Here is a 23,739-nt window from a genome sequence, read left to right as displayed (position 1 = left end):
ATTCTTATCAAAACAGTGTATTATAAGAGAGAAATTTTATTGAATAACTGAAGCAACATCTGGCAGCACTGAAGGATTGTTTTCAAATTAGTCTTGTAGACAGCAAATTGAGGCATAAGTTAGCTTTTGTTTTTATTCCTGGCTGGTGTATTAGTTTTGGCTTAGATCATATTAGTATTTGATATGCAAGTCAAAAATTAGAATAAAATATAAGGAATATATGTCTCAGTTTCAAATTATCATTCTTGTCTTTATTTCTTTACAACTTGTAATTTTAACTTATATCATCAAGAATGATTGAGTATTTGTTTAATGTAATGCTAACTGCTCTTCTATCATGAAAAAGTTTAAAGAATAATATGTCTTGACACAAAAAGCCAATAATTTTTTTAAAGGCTTAAATAAAAGAAACATTTCAGATTTTTTTTTATCCTTAGAGGTGTTTATTATTCTCAGTCTGCAGATTTGGTATCCTGGCAAAATGGAAAATATTGCCACTTGAAAAGAATGTTTATTGTAAGTCCTATGTGCAAGCAATCCACTGAAAAACATGCACAACTACATATTAAATAATTAGGTCTTTTTTATGAATTAAATGCATGTTTCTTATGTGGCACTGATTTTTAGTGAAATAATATGTTTCCCCCCTTAAATTTAGCATTGCTGTTTTTAACGATTTGATTTATTTAACAATATCATTTCATATTCAGTGCATTGAATTCCTAGTAGATTAATTCTTAATCTAGTGAGCTAATTATAATAGCTGTTTAGCTTAAAATTGTTTTTAATGTTTTAAGCTAAACAGCTATTATAATATTAATTATTGTTTCTAATGTTTAGCTTAAAATTGTTTCATGCATTCAACTGGAATAAGCATAATGAAGATTCAATTGCAGTTTTTTAAAGCTCTGTAATTTTTATGCTTTTTAATTTTTCAAAACTTTATGGTAAATTCTTTAAGATGTTAGACTTTAATTGCAATTTTTTTATTTAGTATGCTTTTATTATTGCAGCTTATAGTTGCTGTTAATCAAAGAGAAATTTCCCGACTTGAAGCACTATTTAAACGAGCAACTGAAAATAAAGTAAAAGATATCTCTCTCATTGATCAAGATGAAATTAAGAGACTTGAACCAAACATTCATGTAAGTTTGAGAATAATTAATTTATCCTATGTTTTCAAATAAGAATACATTAAAATGTTGAGTATGCAAACCTTTTATCTGGCTTTGTGTTTACAGAATTGGCTTTGTGTTAGAATTATCATCATAACATATCATTTACATTTTGTTGACATTCTTCCAACTTTATATATTTCTTTATTTCTAAGCAAACATTTTTGGCGCTGTTCTATTGTCAGGACTGGATAAAAAAATGTATATATGTATACATGTATGCATGTATATATGTAAGTACGAATGTATGTATGTGTTACATATACCCATACATACACACTTGTATGCATTCATACATTTCTGATTCTGGTCCCGATAACAAAATAGTACCCCACTTTTAGCCCAAAGGGCATTAGCTCAGAAGGGCTATTAATTTTATTTTGGCATTTTGCATTAAATGTAAAACTTTAAATATCCATTTCACTTTTCATATTGTTGCCACCAAATATTATCACCCTGTGAAAGAAATTAAATAATGAAGAATTTGCTCAAATGTATGTATGTTTCTCACATTGTGATAAAACAACGGTACCTAGAGCCATCAAATTTTGAATAACGTAATCCTCCACAGAATATAGGCATCTGGAAGTTCGAATTTTTTTATTTTATTTAATTAATTGTTTAATTATCGATTTCATATTTTGTAACATTTTAACAAGTTTTTGGTTAACAAACTCAACGATTTCAAAGCGAGCAATGGCAACACTATATGGAAAAAACATTTTTATCTCCAATGAGTAAGACTGTGTGCTGGAAATTCTAAAGATATGCTCATTTTAAAATTATCATGCAATATTGCTGTTGAATTGAATTATGATCTAACTGCTGGGTGTAATGTAAAATCTGAAAGCTTTAAAAAAAAATTTAAAAAGAAAGTGAAGTTACTTATGTAAGCAGGTTATAAAAATTAAAAAAAAAATAAAATTCATTAAATAAATGAAGGAGTTTCATTAAATTAAATTCGTCATACTCAAATCTCTTTTTTAATGTATCAAAATTTCTTACTTTGTTATAGAATATACAATGGTGTATATACATTAAAGTATGTTCATATTAAGCCATCATACTCAAGTTATGTTTCGTAATTAGTGGTTGGGTCCCGGAAGTAGCAAGCAGATAAAACTTCTGAACATTGGTGTCTTAATTTTAAGTGAATAGATTAGCTGTATGAGAATTTTTGTAGTTTTCCTCATCAACAACAATATTAGCCATTTTTCTCAGAAAGTTTTTGTGGAAGGCATCTTCTTCTAAAGGAATTAGTTATTGTCTGCTTTCTATAATGTAATAAACCCAGTCCTATTAGTCATTTATCAGATTAACATTAGATAAAATTCATTTACAAAAATATAGAGTAAAGTGTATGTTATTTGCATTAAACTTATAAATTTTATATGTAGTCAATCTCAGTATTTTTTAATGTGTGGTTTATCTCATGTTTTGCAAATTGAGATTTATCTTAAATTTTCCAATAACTGAAATTTAATATCTTACAGCCAGTGGTCTGAAATTCAAATTGCATGTAAGGCTCAATGCTTGATTTTAAAGCAGTTGCCAACATCAAATTTTTAACAGAATATTTTAAATTTCACTTAATGAATATTTATCAAAATACAGTCAAAAGTCGTTAATTCGGACACCCATAATCCGGAATGATCTATAATCTGGACCTCAAAGCTACAAACTTTCTGCGCATGCGTCGAGTTGACCTTTATGGTTGCGAATATGCCTATGCGCATGCGCATAATACGTTTACGCATGCGCGTTTAATGTATAACAGACGGTATAAGCTAAGCTAAAATTATTTAATTCAGTTAATGTTGCAGATTGCATTGTTCCTTAATCTTCGAATTGGATCCGGCTTATTATTTTTTGCACACTGTTAGAGCAATTTTATAAAGGTAAGCTTGAACTTTCAATTATGTCAAATAGAATTTCCGATATATATTTACTAATATGTAAAGCATCTACAAAGCGAAAATGTGTTTCGAAGTATATTAAACAAAAAGTGGAATTGCTGCAAAAAATGGATAAAGGCATATCCTTTGTTTCTCTAACCATTCCGAAATCTGTTTATCAATTTCACACTGCTCTGCGGCGGCGGCAGGGGGGGGGGAATGCAGTGGCACGCAATGAATTGGAACTTGATCTGTCAGCACTATCCTTATCTTCAGGGCAGATGTTTTTATTTTATTTGGCTTTTAATTTCTTACTAAATGTAGTATTTCATTATGATGTACTCCGTCTTTGATATGATTTAAAACAAATTCCCCGTCATTATAATTCGTTTCCGATAGTAAAGAAAGTGACGCAGAGGTTATTGAAAACGAAAAAATTTCAATTGACAAATTAGTCGGTATTCTTGACACAGCAATTATAGAACTTGAACAGTGGAACTTTGTAACTGAACAAGAAATTATGTCTGTTTATAGAATTAAAGAGAAAGTATTATCACATAAAACGAAGCAACTTAAACAACTTACATTGAAAGAAATGTTTAATAAAGTAAACAAATAAATATTAAGCTTTTTTTTTTTTTGTAAATTTTGATACCCTTTAGATCATAATTGTTCTTTATTTCATAAATTACGGTTTCATATTTTTTATTTTATAATTTCTGCATGCCATCTTACCAGATTTAAAGTGATGATCTATAATCCGGAAAAATCGATAATCCGGAATCGCCGAATTTTTTTGACTGAGTCTGCTTAAAGTAATAGTATTTGTTTAATTAGTTTATGTTTTTGTTGCAATAATTTTACAATTTTTATACTGCTTACTTTGGCTTGTTGGGATTGAACCAATAAAGTTTGTCTGTGCACGAGGTGCGTGGCTTAAGCCACACGAACATTTTATAGCTTATAGCCTTTTCTAATATATCAAAAATATTTCTTGAAAATTTCATAATGATTGGTTAAGTAATTAAGGCATGAAACATAACATTTATTAATTGTTTATTAAAGCATTCATTAATTTTTATTTGTTTAATTTAATTTATTATTTAAAATCCTTCAGGATTTCTAGCTTTTGGCTCTTCTTTCACAAACGCTTTTCAGTCATTGAGAAATATGTGTAGCAGTTTTACTAGATTTCGTGGCGATACAAAATATCCGCAGCCTATGGGTATTGAAGAAGGGCAGTATTTACTGAAATTTTTTACGGAGTGTATTTTTAAAATTCACGCGGGTTTGAAACTTATTTAACGACATCAATGCGAGGGAAGCTACTGGTAAAAGCTAGTTGTAGCATAAAGCTAAATATTTTTATATAATTTTATGATTTTTTTATTTTAAGAATATGTAGTATAAAATCTATTATAAAGATTTACTGGGCTAGAATAACATGCACGATTAGAAATTAATATGATACTATGTATGTCAGAACGTTAGTTGAACCCCTTTGTAAAAATTTTCTGTCAAAGGCTGTTTTGATGAAACTGTCTGGTAATACTTCAGACACTTAGCTGTATCATGTTATGTAGTGGCTTTCATGAAGCAATTTTAGTTTGTTTGATAATCAGTAAGCATCTCTATCTCTGCAAGTGGCATCCAAATTGGAAATGCGTTCAGTGATTTATTTTTTTCTGGTCAAAAAGGTATAACTGCTCTGATATTTATTGGCAGTTGCATGAAATTTATGGTGAATGCGTCTGAGCATTCACTTGGGTGGGTAACCACCCACGTGACCTACGGACTCTCTATCATTTTGTCTTGTTAACTTTCCTGTTGAACTTTGCAGAATTTCCCTGGGAATCCCGCAACTAATGCCATGTCTGCTTACAGCTCATGTGACAAGCTGTCACACCCCTTTCACCATCAGCTCCTGCCCTCTTGGACCTACTGTCCTGACTCAGTCTACCTTCTGCACCCTTTGTGCAGTCACTTGATGACAGCCGGAACAAATCATGCATTTTGCTTGATAATCATAGCAAAAGAGGAACGTGGAACTTGGTTTATGGTGAAAATGTAATGTCTCGTCAAGCTATCATTAAGTGGTGCAACATGTTTGAGAACGGACGTACAGATATTAACAAAGCTGAGCGCGAGGGAAGACCATAAACTGCCACAAATTCTGAAATTGCTGCTCACGTGAATGAATGCATTCTTGCAAACAGATGCATAACAATGGACAAAATCTCTAAAGAACTAGATATTTATCATGTAAGTGGGTATAACATTATTTCTGATCAGCTTTAATTTCATAAAGTTTGTGCTCGATGGGTGCCTTATCTACTGACGGAGGAACATAAAGGGAAGCATTTTGAAAGTGAAATTTCTGCAGTGTTATCAAAAGAAAGGAAATGAGATTTTGGACAAAATTGTGACCGGAGATGAGTCTTGGATTCACCAATTCTCACCTGAAACGAAATGCAGCTCCCTCAAGTTGAAACATTCCACTTCCCCCGACTCAAAAAAGTGTTGAACTATTCCATCTGTGGGAAAGTTTTTTTTTTTTTTTTTTTTGTTTTGCGTTGATTATTTTTAATAGTGGTGACTATTTTATTATGGAAGCATCTAATAGGCAGTTATTGCTACTTCCTGTGAGGGGACAGACAAATTACATCCATGCCTTCTCCGGGATTTGAACTGGGGCCAGAGACATTCCTAGCAGGTATTCAGCATGTAAAAGTACGTGAGCGGCGAAAATCAGGGGCAGCCAGACTATCATGATACCATGTCTAAATATTTTAAATTCATTGTAAGTACTTGTCATATGTAAGTACTTTCTATGCAATTTGTTATCTGTAAGTGCTTAATAAGTATGAAATAAATATTTTTTTAATCATTGAGCATTTTATGTTTTTTTAATTTGGGGGCAGCAATCTTAGAAAAGTACATGGGTAGCCAATGGCCTAGGAATGGCCCTGACCTGGGCCCTTCAGTATCACTGTCTTCCCCTAACCACTATACCATCTGGCTGGCTTTGTGGGAAAAGTGATGCTGATGCTGTTTTTCAACAGAGAAGGTTGGATGCATACAGACTTTATGCCCAAGGGTGCCACAATTAATGCTTCTTCTTATTGTGAAACACTAAAATGATTGTGACGATCAGTTAGATGGCCAAGTAAATTGTCGAAAGGCATTGTGCTACTGCATGACAATGCAAAACCGCATGCAGGAAAACAAACGTGTAACCTTCTGAAAACGTTTAGGTGGGAAGCGTGGGATCACCCTCCTTATAGCCCAGACCTTGTGCCATGTGATTTGCGTGTTTTTGTCCCATGAAAGCAGAACTTTCAAAGCAATGATACCACTTAGATGACAAGGTGAAAGCTGCAACCCAAGAATGGTTATCAGGCATTGGACAGGATTTCTTTGCAGAAGGCATCGAAAAACTTGTACCACACAACAGAGGTAATTATGTTGAAAAGTAGAGTTGGAATGGAACTTTAAGATACAATTAAAGTTATTATAAAATTTCTATCCTGTTTTGTTTTCTTAAGCAGTGCAAATACCTTTTTGACTAATCCTCATAACATTTAAAGATATCATATATATGTAATCTAATTTGATTATCTGAAATGTGCAAATAAATGTTAATTCTATGTACTTTTTCTCTTGCACTTATGCTTATTATGGTAATGTTTATTAATTATTCTTTAAGTTTATATTTATGTAACCAATTACGTAACTGAAGGATTTAAAAATGTTATAAACATTATCTTTGTCTGAAATAAACAAAATAAATAAAAAATTTATTTATTTAATTATTACATATTAGGCTTCATAATAATTTTTAGTGTATTGAATATATTATTCAGTGTTCTGACTTTCTGTGTAGTTTCAATAACTTACTTGTAAATTTTCTATAATATTAACAGGGTTTAAAGGCAATATGGTCTCCTAATACTGGTATTGTTGATTGGGCAGAAGTAAACAAGTCATTTGCTGAAGAATGCAAAGTTCGAGGAGCTGATATTTATTTAAATTTTTGTGTCAAGGGTCTTCATGTTGTTTCTCCAACTACAAAGACACCTGAACCTTTTGTTTTAGTGCAAAGCAAAACTAAAGTAATTTATTTAAGGCTTTATTTATATAATTCTTGAAGTCATTATTATTTGATACATTCTTTTAATTCTAGATTTTTTATACTCTTTTTAAAATATTAGGCTTAACTTTTTATTATTTTTCATTTTAGGAATTGCTATGTAAGCATGTTGTAACCTGCGCTGGCTTGCACTCGGACAATTTAGCCATTATGACAGGGTGTAGTCCAGAGCCCAGAATAATCCCTTTCAGGGGAGAGTATCTTGTTCTAAAACCAGAAAAATCTAATCTTGTGAAAACTAATATATACCCTGTAAGTTTATATTTTAATTTGTTATCAATGCTTTGACAATTTTTATACCAAATGACAGCATAAGATTAGCTATATTATATATAATACTTTGGTATGCATAAACACAAATGAGATCCATTAAATAATTTATTTATCATGTTTGTTGAACTAAGTTTTTGTAACCTTCTAATGTGTGTTTTAGTTTTTTTTAAAAATTCTATCATTATTATTTTAAAATAAAAACATAACTAAGTTTGTTTATGTTCTGTAGCATTAAAAAAGGAGCTTGTTTGGATGATGGTGGAAATGCAAAATTCTGTATATATATATAATTTTATATTTAATATTTGTTTGCATTATGTGAAGAAAAGCAAAATTATAAACTAAATTATTTCATCTAAACAAAATTTATAACTATTTATGAATATTTTCTCACTGATAGCAATGTTTTTATTTAGTTTTTTTTTAAAAAAATTATATCTAAATGGTATAGGTATGGTCATCAGAGCTGTGAAATTTTCTGTTGTATAGATATGAAAATAAAGGAAGGAAAGAGAAAGTGTTTTTAAAATGGCAAACTAGACTCAGTTGAACTATCATTACATGTCACTTCTCTAGCAGAACTGTATGATATATAATAGTGACATGTTTGATTTATTAGAATTATGTAAAATGCACACCAATAATATTGTTATGCATGTGCATTGTTTTTAAATTATTCTTTGTTGCAAGCAATATTCTGATGAAATTCAGAATATAAATTAAATGCTTTTTGTAACAGGGTATGACAAGAGATGTCAAAATTATCAGTTTTTCAGGCCAGTTATGGTGATGAATAGGTGATGCAAAAATTGGAAAAGCTAAGCTGTTCTTTCTGATTATTGTCACCCTCCAGGAAAGAACTCACAAAGCATCGCACCATGTCACTAAAACGGGAAACTCTTGATGTTGCCTACATGTATGTATGTGGCAACTCACCTAAATATGTGCATGTATACTACAGTCAAGAGCTGATTTCTAACTTCAAAGTCGATGCATTTTAGTACATTTTTGTTCTTTTAATTGTTCTTTTAAGGAATCATAACAGGCCTGTTGAGTTTGTCAGCTGATTCAAAAAAAAGAAAATATTACATTTCTTCAGAAATATGTCATTTTGTTTAACAACAGATAATGTAAAATTCACATTTCATGTAGTTGTACTTCCTAAGCGATCAAATTTTATGGATGAAAATTTGTGTGCAGTGTTGAATTTGTGCAATTCTCTGATGTTTTTTAAATGAAAAGAGATTGTTGTGTACGTGGGGAGAAATATAATGTACACAGGTCCAAGTTGTATGCAATGCTGAGCTTCTGCAATTCTTGGGTGGTTTTTTTTAAAGCTATAATAGGTCGCTGTCTATATGAGGAGAACAGAGGGAGAAAAGTAACATAAATATCTAATTATAGATGTTTGCTGCATTTTTAATTTTGTGTGGTGTTTTATGTAATTTCTTTGTGCACTGCCTTTGAAAGTGGCTATTGTCTTTTGCATCTTAGCTTGGTGAAAAATTACTCAGTACTAACTGGAGACTTTTGGGAAAAGAGGTGTGGATAATCAAAGTACCAGCTTTTTTAACATAGAAAAAAAAAAGGGGGGGGGGGGGTCTTTTTTTTTTTTTTTTTTTTTTTTTTTTTGCCATGGTGAGAAAAGTTAATCTATTTATAATCTAATTCTAAAATTAGTCTGATGCATTCTAAAAAGTCAGACATATTTTTTTTTTCTCATATTAGGGTTTGTGTAATTTCCTTTCATAATATTTCTTGAATATGCATGTGCCTAAGTTTAAGAATTTTTATTTTAAAATTTATATATAAATGCATGATGATATAGATGGTGTATGATATATCTTGTATATTCAGGTTCCACATCCTGAATTACCATTTCTTGGTGTTCATATTACTCCTCGTATTGATGGTTCAGTTTGGTTGGGACCAAATGCTGTTCTTGCTTTTGAGAGAGAAGGATATAGTGCCAAAGATTTTAATGTAGCAGATACTATTAATTATCTGGGATACAGGTAAAATTTTGAAAATTGTTTAAAAAAAAAAAAAAAAAAAAAAAAAAAAAAAAAAAAAAAAACCCTCTTTTTTGTGAAGTAATTTTCAGATTTTTTTTTTAATGATTGATTCTAGTTTGGTATATTCTTAGATGCTGTAAAACAATAATTATTTTGAGGCAAATACTTGTGCAATATATATATATATATTCCTCAAAATATAGAACTTTTTTTCCAATTTGATAGCTGAGCATTATGTATTCCACAATCTAATTCCTATATCTGTACATTTTAATTAGTATGCAGACCTTTAATTTTATATAGATTTTTCATTTCTTATCCTACACCATTTGTAAAATATGCTGTTGGTCAGTATATATAAGGTTTTATTTAAGATTAATATGACTCTATTTTAAAAAAATAAGTCTTATCTTCTAAAAATTTTGTTAAAATTTAATATTGCTAATATTTAGCAAGTTTATGAATAATCATTGATATTTCATAAAAGTTCATTCAAGCTTACTTTTGCAAAGATTATTTCCACATTTTTAGAATTATTTTTCTGAACTGGAATTATCTTTCAGATAAATATGGTTATTTCTTAAATGTTCTGTCAGACATCCCTCTTTCTTTGAATTAACAATCTGCATCTTGATTTCCAAAGTGAGAAGACATTTTTAACTGTTATCAGTATATTTTGCTCTGTACTTCTTCCACTGCCTTTTGTAATCTACCTGATAGTTTCAGACATCCCTATTTCTTTGAATTAACAATCTGCATCTTGATTTCCAAAGTAGAAGATGTTTTGTACTGTTAGCAGTATATTTTCTCTGTGCTTCTTCCACTACTTTTTGTAATCTACCTGATAGTTTAGGTTTGCATTTAGAAAGCATTGTTTTAGCAATACATATGCTCAGCAATCTATTGATGAAACATTATTTGAAGAAATGTGAGGAAAATGTATGCTTTAATAATCTCTGTTTATCATTTTTTCTATGAAATTTAGGAAGATTCATGTATATGACTGGTAGCTTTACTATAATGCAATTATTTTCTTTGATGGATGAAAAGGGCAGAATTTTTTCTTCAAATTAATTGTAAAGAATTATTTTAATAATAAAAAGATTTGATTTTAACTTCTTTTTTAACTTTTTTCAATGTTTTTTAGTACTAATTACTTAAAGTACAGTCAAATCTATTGGTTGCTTTCAACTATGATAACAAAAGGTTTTGTCTGTGGTTGACAGGTTTTGTTACATAAATTCATAATGTGTTATTTATTTATGTTTTAACATCAACTGCTATTTTCAGCTTTAAAATCTTTTAAATTGTTTCAATAAAATGTTTTGTATAAGCTAAATATTTCTTAATAATTTCAATTGATAATTTTCTTTTCGTAACAGAGGCTTTAGAAAGCTAGCTAAGAAACACTTTTTTTATGGCTTGCATGAAATGTATCGAAGTTCCAATATTGCTGCCCAAGTTCGTATACTTCAACAATATCTTCCAAATTTAAGCAGTTCAGATGTTGTCAGGTAATATTATCTTATCATATATTTAGTAAATACAGTTATGAGTAGTTTCTTTATGCTTATCATTTGTCAGATTATTATTTGTTCTTTGATTAATTGATTAGAGGTGAGCAGTCAAAGTCTAGTTGAAGATTGATTGATTGTGTAGGAAACTTGCACCAAACTTATTAATGTACCTAGAATTACCTTTTTTTTTTTTTTTTGTGTGTGTGTGTGTGTGTGTGTGATTCACATTTAAGAAGTTATTTAGTCAATAGTGGGCTTTCATGCATGATTACAACTAGCGGTGTCTTTTAGGTTGCTGTGTTATTAGTATCTGAATGCATGCTTGCATTTTTCATAGAGAAAGGTAGCAGGGTGTGAAAAAAATACTTTTTTAAAATTTTAATTAGATTTTACTTTTTATTAAATCAGATTTTTGCACATTAATTTATGCCGTGGTTATCACAGATTGACAGTTTTCGAAGTAATTAAATTTGTACTTATATAATATTGAAAATAATTTATTCATATATTTGCATATAAATTAATATCATAATTAATAATTAGAGATAACATAAATTATGCATAATTTTATTAATTAGTAACATAAAAAACAATAAGATATCTTGGCAGCTTATTTGACATTAGCAACTTGCAAAGTCACTTTAATAACTTAAGTATAAGCTTATATACACAACAATTAGAGTGAACGTAATCATAGGCATGTTACTTATAGCTGTAATCTACATAGCTTTTTCAAAACAGGTGGTTGCTATATATATGCATTACTGCCATTTAAGTGCTTTAAACAAAACAAAAATCTAAAAAATAAATAAATAAAAGTTTCTTTTCTAACCCCTAACTGATTTCTTAATTTGCTGTCTATTCTTTCAGTTCTTGCTGATGAAGCTCTTGCATAGGATTTCAATAATATCCAGTTCTTTTTCACTTCTATACATTCTCTAACAAGAACTATTGATTTCCACCAATGAACTGTAGTCACTGACTCTACCCATTTCCAAAAATGGTTCTGCTGAAAGATGGAGCATTAATTATAAATTTTAATATAATGCTTAACAAATCATGTCTGCCTATTTTTCTTTTACTAATTCCAATGCCTGTTTCTTCAGCTATATGCTAAGAATGTTACTGGTAACAGTGCATTTTCAATCACATTTTAAATCATTTTATGCATGCTTCATCAAGATTTTCTAAGCTGATTTCAAAGTCTTTCCAAACTATAACATCTTTAATAATGTTTCAATTATCCAAGTAAATTTTATTTGCTGCGACTGAAATTGCCTTCAAAGAAAGTAAGATATCTTTTGCATGTAATCTGACAGTGATATGAAGAACTTTGGACTGAATACTGTTATCTGTTGTGTTTTGATTTTTTTCCAGAATGTAATGGAAATTGGTCAGTTTTTTTTTAAATATAACTTTAAGGTAGTCAATATATGTGATATATTTAAACAAGCTCCATTTGTCTTTGTTGAATTTGACTTGGGCAATCTTGTGACTTAAATTTAAAAATGTTCTATAACTTGAATAATATGCTCAGAACATTTGATATATTTACATTTTTTTATTAATAAATTAAGTATATGTGCTGAACAATCATAAGGTATATCCTGAAATTTGTTTTCTAATTGTTTTCTCATTTTTGCCATATTTGCTGTATTATCAGTTAGAAAAACTATGTTTACATTTAAATTTCTTTTCAACTTTTTTAATGGTATCAACAATAAGGATAAGTAAATTTTCACTTGCCTGCGGCATTAAAGATTCATTAATAGTTTCCACTAAATATACAGTTCTATCTGTTGTACAAATACATGCACAAATTTTTGGTTAATTTTGGATATTAGACTAATAACTAGCATCATACATGCTGTTTGATAAAGTAAAATATTACTGCATTTCTATGTTTGTTCTTCATTTGTATCATTTAATAAATTACCATTTAAATCACTTTTAGATAGAGGCTTATACCTATGACACAGATCTCCATTAATTTTATCAAATGAAAATTTTTACACTTTGAAATTCAAATTTGTGTGTATAGTATAAAAAAATGTATCTTCTTGATAATTTATTTTAGACTTTGAGAAGACACTGTTTTTACAGCTATTTTCCTAAATCATGCACCCTATATTTTGAATTAGGACTCTAATCATCAGATTTATGGCCAGTATATTAAATGAACGTGGGAATGACACACTTTCTTGTATTCTATTAACTGTAACATTTTCTTGTATTCTATTCTTTTTTTAAAAAAAAAGCTTCTCTTTGTGTTATTCAGTAATTAAAATCTCTTTAAAAGCATTACAGATTTTCTTAATCTTTGATTTTAACATATAAAAAATTTTTAATTAAAAAGATGAGAGAATATCTGATTTTAATAATTTTTTTAATCTGTTAGTTAAAATTATGATTTAAATCATAAATGTTAATTATTTGATTTGACACCATATTTGAGATGTTCATAACATTAGTATCGAATTTATGCATTATTCAAATGTTTACAGCAAACAGGCTCTAAAATGCTAATTGCTATCTTCGTATTTTGAAGTTTGATTGTTATTCTCATAAAGAAATTATTGTGAATGCTATTAATATAAAGATGATAAATAAATGTAATGAAAGGACAATGTGTCATTCTTCTAGAAAACTAAATAAAAAGTTAGTTTATTTGAAGTATTCCTGCATATTACTTTATAAATTGTAGTAAGTATTAGGTATTCATGTATTTAATTTTTCAAATTTAGAAGTTTTCGAAAGTAAAAAAAAAAAAAAAATCAACTGTCGTCAGAAATGTTTGCTATCACAGTTCTTGGACAATCATAGGTTAAGCCAGAGGTGGAAAACGTGCAAGCTCTGTGATATTTTTGTGCGGCCTGTAGCTCTTGTATTAATTATATAGATTACAACAATTTGCAAATTAATAGAATTAAATAATGTTAGCATTTTGCATCAACAAAATCTTTGCACAAAAAATAACCATTTTGCAAGACACTGTGAATAGAACTATTTCGATTGCCAACTATATTTGCATAAATGCAATGTGTCATCATGAATTTCGGCAGATGCTAAATTTTAATGAGGAAATATAGTGTTGATGTACCGTACTACTGCAAGATTCGCTGGCTATCGACAGGACAGGTTTTGATAAAAGTTTTAACTTTACGACGACAAATTTTAAACTTTTATCAAAAACAGGAGAAAATATATGATCTATCAGATGAAGCATTTTGCAGAAACATTGCATTTTTGTCTGATGTTATGACAAAACAAAACAATTTAAATATTTGCTTGCAAGGCAAAGCAAAGCATATAATAAAATGTGGCAAAAGATTCAAGAGTTTCGAAAAAAATTAACATTTTTCAAAGTATTGCTCTCTTGCTGAGATATATCTTCAGAACACTTTCCGAAGCTACAAAAGCTGAATGAGCAAAAATGTAAAACTAAAACATTTGATGAATGTATAGGAGTATATAGAATATATATTTAGTATATAGGAGTATATAGAATATATTTTAATAGAAGAATATATTGAAGATTTTCAGGTTTTGACAAGCACACTTCTGCTATGAAACTGGTATTTGACCACATTTAGTAGATATATCCAAAGATCAGATCTCATACAGAATTACAAATGGAGTTATTTCTGTTGTGGGAAGATAATATCCTCAAATCTCTTTTTGACCCTTAAAAGAATCCCATAGAAATCTGGAAAAGTGATATTCAGTATCCATGTCTTCGAGAGCATTGCACACCATTTACTTTCTGCTTTGGAAGTACTTACTCCTGCGAGTAAACATTTTCTCTCAAACAAAATTAAAACTAGTTTAAGAACGCAGATAACAGATCCTCATTTAGAGGATCTACGAAGGCTGCACTTTTTTTTTTTTTTTCATTATTTCAATATAATGCAATAAAGTGATAAAACTATACAAAATCTGTAATAATTTCACTAAAGTCGCATTTATAGGTATCTTAGCTACTTTATCACTGCCTAATTTAAATGTGGCCTTTGATGGCCACATTTTGAAGCTTCTCCACTTCTGGGTTAAACAAATGTATTCTTATTTTGAAAGTGCATCTTCTAAAAATCATTAGAGGTTCTACTTTCCAGTGTCATCTCAAGTTGTAATTTTTTCATAGACTGTAATCTTCCTATGTGTTCTGATACGTTTTGTGTTTAAAAAATAAAAGCACTGCTATTTGATATACCATAAGGGAAAATAGTCTTTTCTTTATCAATTTATTATGTATGATTGCTTTTTTGCTGGTCGCCCCTGATTTTCGCCACCCGCGTACTTTTATTCGCTGCACCCCCGCAAGGAACAGCCCTGCATGTAAGTATATTTGTTTAATAGAGCAAGGAAACTGTTTCCATTTTGATTAACAAAGAAGGTTAGAATATTTTGTGAAAGCTTGGAAAGAGTAGTAAAGAAATATATCATTTCAATTTCTAATAAAGATAAATGACCTAATTTTAACTTTTTGTTTATTGCATTGTTCAGTCCTAATTAAACCTTTCCTCTTTCTGTGCATTCTCATAATATCTATTTATACCTTTTCAATTCCCCCCCCCCCAGTAGCATAGCTTTGTAATGCATTAAGTAATACTGCTAGATACTCTGTTTGCTTCTGAATATATTCTAACTGCAATCTAATATTACTTGATATATTTTTTATTAGATTAAAAACCACAACTGAATTTTATATATTAAGAAAAAATTATTTGCTATTACTTCATTCTTTTGAAATTGGTCTTAACACTTTTCGAAACATTGATTGTATCCTGCAAAAACATTTTGGAATTGTTTGCACTTTCTTCATTATTCTGGTATTCGTTTGACTCATTATTTGAGTAGCAAAAATTATGAAAAAAATTTTAGTTAGACAGTTAAAGTTTGTAATTAATTTACTGAATCATGAGTTGAAGCAATAAAAAAATTAGGTTGATCTTTACATTATGGTAACTTGGCGTTTTTTTGGCGAAAATTTGGCGACCAACTCTCCTACAGCAACTTTCTATTTTTTTTTCCCGCCGCCATTTTGTCTTCACGAAGTAAAGATATGTTTCTTTTCTTTTTATCTACTGAACACTTCTTCCAACAATCTACTAGCCGAATTACACTTATGCTAGAAATTTTATCTAACAAAACTGCTTAATCATGACAAATATTCACTGCAAAATTGGGAAAAAGTGCACAATACCATACTCCTTACGCGTTTTTCAAAATAACACATACACATAAACCATGTACACGCCGACTTATTTTTACTTAAAAAAAATCCCAGAATTGTACAAAAATGGCATTGTGCACACTCTTCACTATATCCATGTACACTGCTTTTTTCTCATAAATTAGAAAAATTTCACGAAAATACATGACAATTTTCTCAATCTTTAAACCCGGTAAAAAAAACATATATGAAATTACCTGATCGCGAAAAAGTATTTACCCTTTCCAAATATGAACATTTCCACATATAAAATAAATAAAATATCCAAAAACTTTTACCTCTAAATCATCTATTATATTATAAACGTCACCAACGAATTCATACCGCAACCATTACAAATACTTAGTGTCAGATATTTAAATTATTTCCATGCACGTTTACTTCAACTGAAATGTATACCAAATTCCTACAAACATAAAATTCACAAAATAACTATCATTTAATTAAAATATAATTAAATTCAAAAACACTACTTAAAATATAAATGAGCACATACATTAAATTAATAAAAATTACCTTACAATCCTAATTACTTTAAACTAAATCATTGCTAATAACAATTTTCCCAATAATAACAAATTCCTTTACTTCCACCTTACATTTAGAACAATGCATAAAAATAATATCCTCAAATAATTAAAAATACTAACTTACCTAATCTTCTTCAGAATCTTGATTACGTGTCCGATAAACTTTTCTTTAGTTACGGCCATGGGATCCAAAAATTCACGAACACTGTTTCACACAACACAGAATAAACCAAATACAAAATTTCCAGATTTTTTCCCGATTTCCCCCCTTTTCCGATTAAAGAACCGTATTTCGTCCATTAATATCACATGACATATCCCATGATCTCTCATTTCCCTCACACAAAATAATGCGTAATCGGAACTGAGTACTGCTCACATTATTACCAAAGTCCCAGGTAGTAACCTTTATCGCCTCCAAAATGTCGCCAAACTACCAGTTACCATATTGTATAGATCAACCAAAAATTATTTTTAATTGCCTAAAAGCAAATCAGAATAGTTTTATGTAAGATATTCAAAGGTCGGAATAGGTCATAGGTCAAAAAAGTTTTGCAGAGCAAAGACTTTTATAGTTATTATCAGTACGGAAGTTTGAAATAAAAATTTGTTTAATAGATTTCTATAACATCTGAAATTTATATCTTATGTTATGGATAGTGAATTCATTATCATAAGTTAATGAGAATTGTGTTTGTTAACTCGGCTAATAATAGAGAAATGAGTAAATTGCTTTCATTGTATAACAGATGTAGGTTTTTAATGATTATTTAATTAATCATTTCATGAATTGCAAATTAGGGGCCCAACTGGTGTTCGTGCTCAAGCCCTTGATATTGATGGAAACCTAGTGGATGATTTTGTTTTTGATTCAGGAGCACAAGAATTTTCTGATAGAGTTTTGCATGTCAGAAATGCTCCATCACCTGCTGCCACCTCATCACTTGCCATAGCTAAAATAATTGTTGATAAAATGGAAGAAAATTTTTGTATAAAGCCATTATGATATCTATTTTAAGCAATATAGTCTTTCTATTCATGGATATGTTTCATTTTCAAAGAATTTCTATGTAAATTAAAAACAAAAAGTCATTGTTTTTATAGATTTGGGAATACTGTAATACATATGAATTAAGTACAGTACACTCCCGATTTTCCGCGGAATTGGGTGGCGCAGCCACTGCAGTTTCCGAAAAAAGCTAAAAACGGGTATTGCAAAAGAGGAAACAGGTATTCCAACTTTGAAAAATCGTTTTATGTACAATAAAACATAAAATAAACAGTAGGAAATGTTTAACTAACGCTTAATATTTTAGTATATCACTCAAAACTACCCTAAAATGCATTTTGCTATTGAAAACAGAAAAGTGCTTTGTACTTACGAGAGGCGTCAAGGATACACAGAAAAATTAATACATATGTACTGTTTTAATACTGTAATGTGTTACGTAATTACAAAAGCATAGCTGTAAAACTACACCTTTTTAGAGAAATCAGTCATTTGTGTTTGCTTCTTGCTTTGGAAGCATTTTCTCTTGATCCGAGATTGCATTTTTCGTAGCATAAGTTTCTCGGCCAACTCTGCATCGTCTTGTTCTTCCAAATAGCTCAGCAGTCCATCGACTTGTTGCAAAGCCGCTTCATGAGTCTTCCACATCTGCACAGTGGGCTTTTCTTCACCTTCACTTCTCTGTCCTTCATTCTCGGTCTGTCCCCTTGCTTTCTTCACAATTTCATCATCTGTCAAGCGTTCGAAGCCAGGTTTGTTGATGTCACACTTAATGTTTTCAGCATCGACGTTCTCACCATACGGAATTGTTTTCACCATATCGGCAAGAGTCGCCGTCGGCGTGCCTACATCTTCATTCACTTCTTCACAACTCAAAGGGGTTAGGTTGTTGTTAGCTTCAACATTAGGCATGAGTTTTCTCCATGATTTTATGAGGGTTGACAGTTTCACTGAATCCCATGCAGATGCAATATCGTAGATGCTGTCCAAGATTGTGTAGTGTTTCCAAAACTCTTTTATATCATAACCTTCTTCAATTTTGGTCATTAGCAGCTTGGTTCAGTATGTTCTGTTCATTGTTGCAATGACTCCTTGGTCCATGGGTTGGATTAGCGCAGTAACGTTTGGGGGAAGAAACTTTCCAAAAATTTGTCCATCAGAAGACTTTAGCACGCTTTTTGCTGGGTGAGAAGGTGCGTTGTCGATCAATAGCACACCTTTTTCAGGCAGGTTTTTTGATTTAAGATGTTTACTAACTTGAAGAACAAAGATTTTTTTCGAACCATTCTTGAAAAATGTTTCGGTTCTTTTTTTTTTTTTTTTTTTTTGGTTAAAGTAATCAACGGGCAAATTTTCTATCCTTGTGCCTTTGAAAGATCTCAGTTTTTTTTTTTACTTTCCGATGACAAGTCTAAGTATATGTCCACCGGTAGCATTACTGCAAGACATGATAGTGATCCTTTCCTTGCTGCTTTTATGACCCGCCGCTTTACTTTCACTTTCAAATGCTAAAGTGCGAGTGGGAAGACATTTCCACAAAAGTCCCGATTTGTCGGAATTGTAAATTTGTTCAAAAGATAGCTCTTCTTTTAAAACAAATTCTTCAAATTCATGGTGAAAATTGTCAGATGCTTGTTGGTCACCACTAAGTTTCTCCCCATGAAGTCCAATTTCTCGAATTCCAAGATTAAGACGAGAGAGGGCAGTAGAACGGACACTGCAAGGGTGAGTAAGAAATCAATTACTCATCAGAGGGGAATGCCATAAATAAGCATGATGTTAGCAAATTTAACGTTTCGCTTAGTTTTGTGAATTTGTGAACATTTTTATTTTCTTTGCTTTACGCTTGAAAAAAAAAAAAAAAAACTTTGTGCGGTAGGCGCGGATGATCAGCTCGCGGATAATTGTGAGTCTACTGTACATTATTATCTTAATGAATGAACTCATGTGAAGCTATTAGTTTTTTAAAAAGTGACCATGTATTTTAAATTACAAAATAATTAATATCTGATGAATTTTTATGCACTGAAATTATCTGGTATCATAAATGTATTCCAATTTATTATTCTCAAGGTTTTCACAGAATTATGAGATTTTGCATCATATTTACAAATATTTGTTTAGTATTATGTTTTTATAAATTTAATTAACTTTAAATGAGTTTGTGCTAACCAAATTTTGTATTAGAATTTATTTTCAAATTTTCTGTGAAATATGATTAAATATTTTACAGATGTAAAGATGTCTTTTATTTTTGAGGAATTCAGAAACTGGATAAACAATGTCCAAAATAATTTAAGTAATTTAATCATATAATATAGATAATTTAGATTTGTGCTATCTCTATTCTTAAAATTAAAAATGTCTCTGTTATGGAATTTATGATATTTAAGATATCTATAGGTAAATTAAATTTCTTTCTGTATTCCAACACATTTGCCAACTTAAAAGTTAACAAATGTAAATTTGGATTAGTTATACTTTTCTGATTATACTTTTAATCAATATAGCAAATGCTTTATAAGTTTTTAAGAGCAATGAATCTTTTTTTTTTTTTTTTTTTTTTTTTAAATTGATAATGCCTGAAAATAAAGATAAATCTGTGCTATATATATGTGTGTATCAATTGTGAACACAGTCTAATTATCACAATGACTGATGTGAGATTTAAAATATAAATTGTCTTCATTGCTTTGTATAAGACTTATTTAGTCCGAATTGAAAATATGCTGGTTTTCTTAATACTCTGGTTTTGTTTTTTGTGCATTTTGTAGCTGAAAAAGACACTTCAAAGACTTTCAATTTATTATCTTAAATTTATAAAAATGTTCTAATATAGAATAAAATGTAATAACAAATAAAATCTGTTGTACTATATATAAGAAAAAAAATCTCATGAGGGATGGATTTATTTAAGATTATGTGAATTGAATTCTTTTTAAATATACCCATAATAATTGTTAAGTTTTAAATAAAAAAAATGATATTTCATTACTGAATTCAATATTCATTGGGTCATTTTATAATTCTAAACTGATATATTTATTGAATGGTAAAGAGACTTAAGCTTTAATCTGCTCTTTAAGAAAAGATACTGAAAGTGAATAAAAATAAGAAATTTGATGATATTAATGATGTTCAGCACATATAAAGTAGATACTTATTTACTTATTTGTGTTTTGAAATTTGAGTGTTTTTTTAATAAAAATTATATCTTTAAAATTTAAATGAAAAATATATTATTTTTTAATATTTGCTTTTTTAAATTATAACACCTGTGATTTACTTTAAAAAATACTTAAAATAAATAATTCTCTAAATTATTGTTCTAGCACTGCTCTAAATGCCAAAAAGTCATTACTCAAAATAATTTTGTAAAATTAAAACAAATGTCAGATTCATTTTCATTTGTAAAAACAACTACAGGCAAAATTATAACAGTTTTTTTTTTTTTTTTTTTTTTTTTTATAAAATCAATAGTTTAGAGGGAAAATGATAGAAGTAGCTTGCTTTAGGGAGAGTATGTCAACCTTTTTTTAAAAAAATTTTTTATCTGGTCTTGATAAATGGACTATTGATGGTCATGAAAGTAATAGCAATGTCAAGTTGAATTTCTCCTAATTTTAGAATATCTGATTTGCATTTTATGGTATCTGTGCTATTCATTATAATAAAATAACATTATTCATTTTAGAAGCTCTAAATGTATAGGTTATAAAGTTTCAAAGCAAATGGTATTAAACTGCTATAATTTACTGCTATTATTACATACTTTAAAAATAAATAACTGCTATTATTTATTTTTAAAGTATGTATTATAAATAAAATTTACACTGATATTGCATTTAGGGCAGTTTTGTTCAAATTAAGAGAAATTAATTGTATATCAAAACATTCTCGGTTAAATGAAAACCTATATGGGCACTTTTGTACAAAAAAGTTAAATAATTTTTTAGTAGTAAATATTTACCGTCAGAGTTAAATATATCTTCACTTTTTTTCTCTACTGCTTTTTACTTTTCCTTTTCAATTATTTTGTAAAATACTGGAAATGTTTAATAATGCTCTCATTGGCTAATAGGGAAACAGGAATTGTAAATTGCACAAAATAATGTTTAAGGATTGACATTTATTCTATCTTACTTTACATATTGCCATCTTGTTTAACTCAATATGGCATTTCAGTGCTTTTAATTATTTTCTACTTTCCTACATTATCATAGCAAATCACAAAAGCCATCCACTTCCAATATTCATCAGGCTCCCAAAAATGAGCTGTTCTATCATATCCTATATATTTTGTGAAATATTTTATAATACTTGGTGAGCAAAGTAACTTCTTGATGAAGTTCATGGTATAAGGTACCTTTTGGTTGATGGGACAACAGTCTTAACTGTGAGATAATGTGCCAAATGTGGTAACCTGTTCTCTATACGATAAGCTATGCATAATGAGTTACACATGACAATGTATATTTCACATCACGAGTAGCTATGTAGTGTTGTAATTGCAAATGAGCAGGAAGAATAGTTGTTAGTTGCTTTTTTGTTGAAGTTCTGTTTTTCCATCCTTTTTGTTTCAAGAAGCAAAAGAAGAAAATTAATTGTGTGATTTAGCAGCTGATTTTAGCAGCTCAAAATCAGATTTAAACTTTTCTAAGACAAAGGGATCATCCATACTTTATTCCAAAACCAATAAATGAAATTATATTGCACACTTATCAAAATACCAAAATAATACTGCAGCTAAAGATTGTTTCACGGGAAGAAAGGCTACAAAGCAGTTGCTAGTTAGTAGTTTCATGCATTCTTTTCCTGAGAGCTATTTTGTTTTACTTCTGATATCAAGAACTTGTGTTGATAGAATTTTGTTGATGGCAACTTATAACTGTTGATGGGAATAATAATATGCATTTGTGAACTTCTCTTTCTCTCTCTGTCTTCATATATTTATATAGTCTTTTCCTGAGGTCTCCATTCCTGTCCCTAAGTGCTAAATCAGCAGCCAAGTGGTAAAATTTCTTAACAATAATTTGACCTGGACTTGAATCCCAGGAAATGGCCTGGTTGCTTGGAAATTTTCATAGATTTTCTCATTTATAACATAATTTACAAGGCAGTTTCCCACAAGGGCATCCTTCCTGTTCAGCAGAGGATAGCCATCCAGAACTGTCTATTATACTAACTTCTGCATATGAAGTGATGTCATTTTTCTTTCATATTGGCGGCCCACCAGCGGCCGAGTGGTAAAATCGCTGAACACTGGTAGTTTGGTCCGAGGTTCGAATCCCTCAAACGGGTTGGCTGCATGGGTGTTTTCTTGGTTTTCCCCAAGTGTAACGTGTATACGAGCCAGTTTGCCTTAAAAAGGTTTCTACGAAGGCATCCCTCTTCCTAGGCAGATAGCCCTAGTTTGCTTTGCCGTATTCTCAATACACCTCCACCTTTCATATTGGCACTTCTGTTGATGGAGTACTAGACAGACCATTTTCATAAAATCATTTGAGCATAGAAGTGTGATTCATACAGATGTTTCTAGAATGAAGTGTATCAGTATTAAAATGCTTCAGAGTAATATTTAAAAAAATTAAGTTTTTTAGAGACTTTTCACAATGAACCATTTCAGTTTGTAATTTTTTATTCAGTGCTGAATTTGGGTACCTAAATTTCAACAGCATGAACTGTGGTAAGTAAGAACTGAGAAATAGAATGAAAATATGTTAGTGCCAATTTGTCAATAAAATATATCTGAATGAATCATAATGAATGATGCAGTACGTTTGAAAGTTCTGAACTTCGTAAACAACTTAGATATATAAAAAGTGTTAAATAAGTCTTCAAATGTTCATAAAATGGTACTAACTTCACTTTCAATTTTGTGTTAATTCATAGGAAAAAGTGAATTTAATTTTGGAATACTGGTTACTTAAATAAATTAGAAT

At 29.8% G+C, this 23,739-nt stretch overlaps 1 protein-coding gene across 2 annotated transcripts in view; it reads left to right on the top strand.

Annotated features, from left to right (window-relative positions):
- Window positions 1–23,739, top strand: part of L2HGDH (L-2-hydroxyglutarate dehydrogenase) — a 32,433-nt gene that overhangs the window by 8,277 nt on the left and 417 nt on the right. The window contains exons 3-8 of one of the 2 annotated variants that reach the window (XM_035367199.2): window positions 1,014–1,145; window positions 6,994–7,182; window positions 7,311–7,472; window positions 9,351–9,508; window positions 10,891–11,022; window positions 17,590–20,788. In XM_035367199.2, coding sequence (XP_035223090.1) covers window positions 1,014–1,145; window positions 6,994–7,182; window positions 7,311–7,472; window positions 9,351–9,508; window positions 10,891–11,022; window positions 17,590–17,794 — 978 coding nt within the window. In that variant the 3' untranslated portion in view covers window positions 17,795–20,788. Of the gene's footprint in view, window positions 1–1,013; window positions 1,146–6,993; window positions 7,183–7,310; window positions 7,473–9,350; window positions 9,509–10,890; window positions 11,023–17,589; window positions 20,789–23,739 lie in introns of those variants that run through there. The other variant, XM_085821150.1, reaches the window with a different exon arrangement.

This window comes from Stegodyphus dumicola, chromosome 7, assembly GCF_044657685.1.
Source record: "Stegodyphus dumicola isolate Sdum_Otavi_A_Nest chromosome 7, ASM4465768v1".
In the NCBI taxonomy this organism is placed as follows: domain Eukaryota; kingdom Metazoa; phylum Arthropoda; class Arachnida; order Araneae; family Eresidae; genus Stegodyphus; species Stegodyphus dumicola.
This window is presented reverse-complemented; position numbering and strand designations above follow the sequence as displayed.